General features: G+C 63.5%; 1 protein-coding gene across 1 annotated transcript; it reads left to right on the top strand.

Moving 5' to 3' along the window:
* The first annotated feature begins 563 nt into the window (after positions 1–563).
* On the top strand, positions 564–7,102 carry WNT1 (Wnt family member 1). Its single transcript, XM_065419286.1, has 4 exons — positions 564–664; positions 3,464–3,717; positions 5,295–5,560; positions 6,614–7,102. The coding sequence occupies exons 1-4, from the start codon at positions 564–566 to the stop codon at positions 7,100–7,102; spliced, it is 1,110 nt and encodes a 369-aa protein (XP_065275358.1).
* Positions 7,103–7,416: the final 314 nt, after the last annotated feature.

Genomic DNA, 7,416 nt, shown 5'->3' with positions numbered 1-7,416 from the left:
CATGAGAACACAGCCTGGGTCCTACACAGAGGTACCGTTCCACAGAGACCCACCTCGCTGCCGCTATAAGAAGGAAGGGGCTCTCCGAGGCACTGGAGATGGCTGGAGGATGCGAAGCACTCAACAGCAGCCGTAGACCATCAAACTTTTTCCCCTAGTGGTTTAATTCCTCTCTGGGGGAATCATCTCCTCGAGGCTGCCAGAAACCAGAAGATTGGAGCCTTTCCTCCAGCATTTTCATATTTCTGAGGATGCCAACACTACTGCAAACTCAACTGTGACACGAGTTTTTCTTTAGATTCTATTTTTAGGGTTTGAGTTTCTATACATATATCTCTATATTTATATATCTATAGGTTTCTATACAGCCATATCCACAGACACCCCATCTTTCTTGCGCTCCGTGTGGCTGTGGATATAGCTATCGAGATAGCAACGATTAAGCCAAAGAATTTGTTGTAGGATTCTCCTTGCAACAAGACTTTCTAGATCTATAATTTTTTGTGCCCAGACAAACTACTCTCGGGAAGTTTTGTACGAGCCACTGCCCTGCAGCCAAAACAATGAGACCTGTGGCATTAATTGTAGGGTTTAAGACATTGTGGGTTTTGGCATTTTCGTCTCTTTCCAACACTCTGGCGGTGAATAACAGTGGGAGATGGTGGTAAGTCTCTGCTTTTGCCTTTATATCCATCCTGTTCATTCTCCTTTTGCGACTAGAGCAGCCGTGGAGGGAGAGAGAAATCCAGCAGACAAGTGCAGAGAGGGGGCTGGTCTCCGGGCAGGAGGGAACGCAGCTGCTCTCCACAGCATCCGGAGATGTCTGGGGAGACATTTCAAGAACTCAGGTGTTTGCTTCTAAGGATGAAAGAATAATGATACTCTGCGTTGATGAGAAAAGGCACCTTCCAAGGGGCTTGGACCCAGGGTGTTTCATCCAACCCCAGCACACCTGGCCCCTCCGGTCTTGGTTCTTTTTCCTGTAGACAGATTTTTATATTTCTAACCAGATTTGTTTTCCCTTCTCTGTGCTCCTCTGTCCATCATGGGCTGGGGTGGGGGGGAGATGCTGAGGGAACTTGCTGTAACTTCCCCACTAGCTAGCGATCCATTCATCCCCATCCCCAGCTGGGGATGGTGCTGTATAAAGACAGGCATAGGACGATGCACACAGCGTCTTGGGCTAATTCTATGGAGCAGGGACTGTCTTTTCATTACGTGTGTCCAGTCAGTGCCGGTGCACCAGGCGCTAAGTCCATACTCGACACAATCACAAGAGTAGTCTGGCTACACACGCTCGCCGTATTGACACCTACAAACTGAGGCACTGTGTAGACACACGCCTACCCACAGCTCTCCGATACACACCACCCCTTGGTGTGTGCGGTAGTTCTGCTTCCCATTTGGGAGCCTGGACACCTGTATTCACGGGTGATATTAACCATCCACTGTAGTGCAAGCCCTGCTCTGGCATTTCACGCTATGTGTGTACACACACACACACACACACACACACACACACACACACACACAGAGCAGCAGGTATATAGCGCTATGCAATAGCTTATGTATATACACACAAAGAGACACAGACCCACATTTACGCCATATCATATGGGCCACAGGTGTGTGTTTGTCTGTTGTGTGGCTGTGGGCTGTGATCGCTAGCTGCAGCGCGGGATGCGTGGGGATAGAAGGGCGGGTGGGTGCATTAGGCTCTGTTCTATCTCCCCCCCCCAAACACACACACACACCCCAGCGGACGCACACTCGTCCCCGCTGGGAACTCCCATCCCTGCCGTTGCTGGGGGGCAGTGGCAGCTCCTTCCCCTCCCCGGCCAGCTCCGGGGGTGGCTTCTCTCTCCTCTGTTTTAATTACTGCCTAGTCCGGGCCTGTCAGGCTGATTTAGGGCTGGGGGTGGGTGGGTTTGCAGCACTTGACCGCTCTGCGTGGAGCAGGCTGCTCCAGAGCACGGCCGGCCAGGACTTAGAGCCGCCTGGAGCCGGCACCCTGCACCCTGGCATCTCGGAGCTGGGAACCCAGGGCTCTGCCCAGACCTGGAGCCTGCCTCTGCGGCCGGGCCTGAGCCTTTCCCTCACCCACGCACTGGCTGAATGTCCTGGTTCTACCCCTTGCATCTGGGAGGGGAGTGGGGTTAAGTGGTCAGAGCAGGAGGCTGGGAGCCAGGACTCCGGGGTTCTCTCCCCAGTGCTGGGAGGGGAGCGAGGTTCAGTGGTCAGAGCAGGGGCTGGGAGCCAGGACTCCGGGGTTCTCTCCCCAGTGCTGGGAGGGGAGCGAGGTTCAGTGGTCAGAGCAGGGGCTCGGAGCCAGGACTCCGGGGTTCTCTCCCCAGTGCTGGGAGGGGAGCGAGGTTCAGTGGTCAGAGGAGGGGGCTGGGACTCCGGGGTTCTCTCCCCAGTGCTGGGAGGGGAGCGAGGTTCAGTGGTCAGAGCAGGGGCTCGGAGCCAGGACTCCGGGGTTCTCTCCCCAGTGCTGGGAGGGGAGCGAGGTTCAGTGGTCAGAGGAGGGGGCTGGGACTCCGGGGTTCTCTCCCCAGTGCTGGGAGGGGAGCGAGGTTAAGTGGTCAGAGCAGGGGCTGGGAGCCAGGACTCCGGGGTTCTCTCCCCAGTGCTGGGAGGGGAGCAAGGTTCAGTGGTCAGAGCAGGGGCTGGGAGCCAGGACTCGGGGGTTCTCTCCCCAGTGCTGGGAGGGGAGCGAGGTTCAGTGGTCAGAGCAGGGGCTGGGAGCCAGGACTCCGGGGTTCTCTCCCCAGTGCTGGGAGGGGAGCGAGGTTCAGTGGTCAGAGGAGGGGGCTGGGACTCCGGGGTTCTCTCCCCAGTGCTGGGAGGGGAGCGAGGTTCAGTGGTCAGAGCAGGGGCTGGGAGCCAGGACTCCGGTGTTCTCTCCCCAGTGCTGGGAGGGGAGCGAGGTTCAGTGGTCAGAGGAGGGGGCTGGGACTCCGGGGTTCTCTCCCCAGTGCTGGGAGGGGAGCAAGGTTCAGTGGTCAGAGCAGGGGTTGGGAGCCGGGACTCCGGGGTTCTCCCCCCAGTGCTGGGAGGGGAGCGAGGTTCAGTGGTCAGAGCAGGGGCTGGGAGCCAGGACTCTGGGGTTCTCTCCCCAGTGCTGGGAGGGGTGCGGGGTTCAGTGGTCAGAGCAGGGGCTGGGAGCCGGGACTCCGGGGTTCTCTCCCCAGTGCTGGGAGGGGAGCGAGGTTCAGTGGTCAGAGCAGGGGCTGGGAGCCAGGACTCTGGGGTTCTCTCCCCAGTGCTGGGAGGGGTGCGGGGTTCAGTGGTCAGAGCAGGGGCTGGGAGCCGGGACTCCGGGGTTCTCTCCCCAGTGCTGGGAGGGGAGCGAGGTTCAGTGGTCAGAGCAGGGGCTGGGAGCCGGGACTCCGGGGTTCCATCCCCCGTTCGGTCGGCCTTGCGACGTGGCACCTGATCCCCTGCCCCCTGCTGTCCGCAGGGGCATCATCAACGTGGCCTCTTCCACCAACCTGCTGACGGACTCCAGGAACGTGCAGCTGGTGCTGGACCCCAGCCTGCAGCTGCTGAGCCGCAAGCAGCGGAAGCTGATCCGGCAGAACCCCGGCATCCTGCACAGCGTCAGCAGCGGCCTGCAGAGCGCCATCAAGGAGTGCAAGTGGCAGTTCCGCAACCGTCGCTGGAACTGCCCCACCACCCCGGGGCCCCACATCTTCGGCAAGATCGTCAACCGGGGTGAGGCGGCAGGGGGCTCCCGGCGGGGGCAGGGGTCAGAGCGGGGGGGAAACTGAGGCAGAGCAGGTGCCAGGCCCTGGCACACCCAGGAAGGGGCTCCGTGTGCCATGCAGCCCCCTCCTACCACGTGTTGAGGGCCCCGCCCCCTGCGTGCCATGCCTCGTGGGTCACATGCCCCCCCATGCATTGTGTCCCCCCCCCATCCCCATGGGTCAGATAAGTGCCGTGATGTCACCTCTCCTTCCCTGATTGGACGAGCTCCCCGGCCAGGCCTGCCCAGGGGATCCCCCAGCCCGGACTCCGTGGGCATTTCCCTGGGCTGGCAGCGAGGGCTCGGCGGGGGCAGGGCCTCAGGCCCACACGCCCAGAGCAGCCCCTGGCCAGCCAGTGGGGCGACTCCCCTGCTCGGGGGCTGCCAGCCTCAGCCCCGGTGCCGCCTCGGTCAGCGTTTTAAAAAACACTTTCCGAACGACGGCCCCGAGGCCTAGTGGATGGCGCCTGAACTGGGCCCCCCGGACTCCTGGGATCCATCCCGGCTCTGCCACCTTCCCGCTCTGCTCCACCGTTTCCCCTCCCGCCCCTCGCCTAGACTGGGAGCTCCCTGAGCTGGGCCGGGGTCTGTGCAGTGCCCGGCGCGACGGGCCCGATCCCGGCTGGGCTGTAACGCCCACGATAACGCCGCGGCCCCTCTGTGGCATGTGGGGGAGCTCGGTTGTACCCCCACCAAAGGGCAGAGCTAGCCTCACCTCTGCCAGGGTGAAAGGGCCGGTGCCCCTGGGGCGGGAGGTTGGGCTCCTTTCTAAGGCAGAAATCCCGCCCTGCGAGCCGGCTCCCCTGGCCCAGCCCTCTGCCATATCCAGCCCGGCCAGTCAGGTGCTCCCCAAACTCTGGGTCTCCCCCACAAGCCCAGCAAGCTCCCCTGCCCCCCACCAGCTCCTCCCCACCCAGCCCCCTGCTGCAGCCCCTCCCCCAAAGCCCAGCTTGTAATCACCCCCTCCTCACCTGCACAGGGACCCCCGCCTCGCCCCAACCCTCCTTCCTGTGGCTCCACAGCAACACAACAGGAGCTGCAACTTCCTGCCACCTGCCCCTTCCACCTGGCGGCCGGGAGGAACCCCCCTCACTACCGCTAGGGGGAGCCAGGGAGCTCAGTATGCAAACCAACCTGGCCTCAGGTGGGAACACACCTTTCATTTCCCCCTTCACCTCTAGAGGGAGCCAGGGCGCTTCCCCGAGCTGGCACCAGGTGTTACCTGCGCTGCACGGACACAGGGCGAGCCAGCCCCACCGTACTGCTGGGAGACAAAGTGACTCAGGCCTGGCCTGGCCCAGCCCCCCGACCCCCCGCCCGCCTCTGGAGTGAGCCCCTATCCTCTCGGTTCCCCCACCCCCCCAAGCCAGGCTGCCTTTTGCACGGTGCCCGCTGCTGCGTGGGTGGGCAGTGTCTTGGGTGCCCTGCCAGAGGCAGTGGGTGCCCTGCAGCTCCTGCCCAGCTCGCCGGGACCGTGCCCTGGGGCGCTCGGCGTCAGCCCACACACGGTGCCGGTGCCCTGAATGCCTTGGTTCCCTGCCCCCAGGCTGTCGGGAGACGGCGTTCATCTTCGCCATCACCAGCGCCGGCGTCACCCACTCCGTGGCCCGGTCCTGCTCCGAGGGCTCCATCGAGTCCTGCACATGTGACTATCGGCGCCGCGGCCCGGGGGGCCCCGACTGGCACTGGGGGGGCTGCAGCGACAACGTCGACTTCGGCCGGGTCTTCGGGCGCGAGTTCGTGGATTCCAACGAGAAGGGGCGGGACCTGCGCTTCCTGATGAACCTGCACAACAATGAGGCGGGACGGATGGTGAGTGTGCACGAGTGGGTGTACGGGCATGTGGGGGTGTGCACGCATGGGGTGGGGAGACTGTGTGTGCATGTCCGTGTGTGTCCATGTGTGTGAATGTGTGTCTGTGCGTGTGTGTGCATGTGTGTGTGTCCATGTGTGTGCATGCATGTCCGTGCGTGCGTGTGCATGCGTGTCTCTGTGTGTGCATGCGTGTGCGTGCATGCGTGTCCGTGTGTGTATGCATGTGTGTGCACGTGTGCGCTGTGGGAGGAGCATCATCTCTGGGGCTCTTTTCCAGCCCATGTGGGCTCTGCTTTGCAGACAGGAAGCTGACGGGCTCCAGCATTCAGAGGGCAGCTACAGGGGCCCCTGGGCGGGGCAGGTTCCTGACCTGCGACTTCTCTTCCTGGGGGCATCAGCAGAGGGCCTGGGGTTGCCGCAGCCTCTAAGCAGAGGGACGGCAGGAGGGCAGGGGGTGTGCAGAGGACAGAAGCGCCCTGGGGGACAGAGAGACCTGTCCTGCCCTCCTTGCCCCCTGCGAACTCCCAGCTCGGGGGGCCGTGGGACCGATCAGAGGGGAGGAGGGAGCCCGGGGAAGGGAGGGTGGAGGCGCGATGAGTGGAGCAGGGTTGGGGCAGAGCCGGGACACGCCAGCTCTGACGGGTGAAGCCAGGGCTCCTCGTCCAGGCGTGCTGCTGCGCGTGGCCCTGCCGGCCTCCAGCACATGTGGGAGGAAATGAGGCCAGTTCCTCTAATTGCAGTAAAACCCCACTGGAAAGGAGCCCTGGGAGCCGCCGCGGGCTGCCTGGGGTTTCCAGCGCGGGGGCGGGCGGAGCGCGGCTGGGGCCGGCGGAACGGTTCTGCCCAGAGCAACCCCCGCGACCTGCTAGAGGCTGGCTAACGAGCGTTAACAGGGAGGGCCCACGTGTCATGGAGGCCGAGGGGGGCACTGCCGTGGGAGTGCTCGCCGCCCTGGGGTCCCACCTGGGCACCCCTACAGGGCAGCGCCTAGCGCTGTGGCACTGCTATGGGGATGCTCGCAGCGCTAACCGGGCCGGGCCTGTCTTGCAGACGGTCTTCTCGGAGATGCGGCAGGAGTGCAAGTGCCACGGCATGTCGGGCTCCTGCACCGTCAAGACCTGTTGGATGCGGCTCCCGACCTTCCGCACGGTGGGCGACTTCCTCAAGGACCGGTTCGACGGCGCCTCCCGCGTCATCTACGGCAACAAGGGCAGCAACCGGGCCTCACGCGTGGAGGGGCCCCATCTGGAGCCCGAGAACCCGGCCCACAAGCCCCCCTCCCCGCACGACCTCGTCTACTTCGAGAAGTCGCCCAACTTCTGCACCTACAGCGGCAAGACGGGCATGGCGGGCACGGCCGGGCGCTTCTGCAACAGCTCCTCCCCCGCCCTGGACGGCTGCGAGCTGCTGTGCTGCGGGCGGGGCTACCGCACGCGGACCCAGCGCGTCACCGAGCGCTGCAACTGCACCTTCCACTGGTGCTGCCACGTCAGCTGCTTGAACTGCACCAACACACAAGTGTTGCACGAGTGCTTGTGAGCCGGGGCCAGGTGGGAGGAGGGGGACAGAGGCAAAGACCTTCCCTGGGGGGGGATCAAAATCAGGGCCCCACCCCCATCCCGCCTAGCAAGGGCACCGCACCCAAGCAGCCGCCGCAAGCCGGATTCTGCAGCCCATGACCCCGGAGCCGCTGCTCTCAGTGGCAGACCCGGCCCCCGAGAAAGGCGAGGGCCTGGCAGACGAGGGGAGGGGCCGTCCTCTCCAGACTCTCCAAACTCTTCCAGGCCAGGACACCTGCAGGGGCGTCAGCGATCACCCAGCGGTGACCCAAAGGGCCCTGTGGCAGCCCCCTC

The sequence above is a fragment of the Emys orbicularis genome, chromosome 19 (assembly GCF_028017835.1).
Source record: "Emys orbicularis isolate rEmyOrb1 chromosome 19, rEmyOrb1.hap1, whole genome shotgun sequence".
Taxonomy (NCBI): domain Eukaryota; kingdom Metazoa; phylum Chordata; order Testudines; family Emydidae; genus Emys; species Emys orbicularis.
This window is presented reverse-complemented; position numbering and strand designations above follow the sequence as displayed.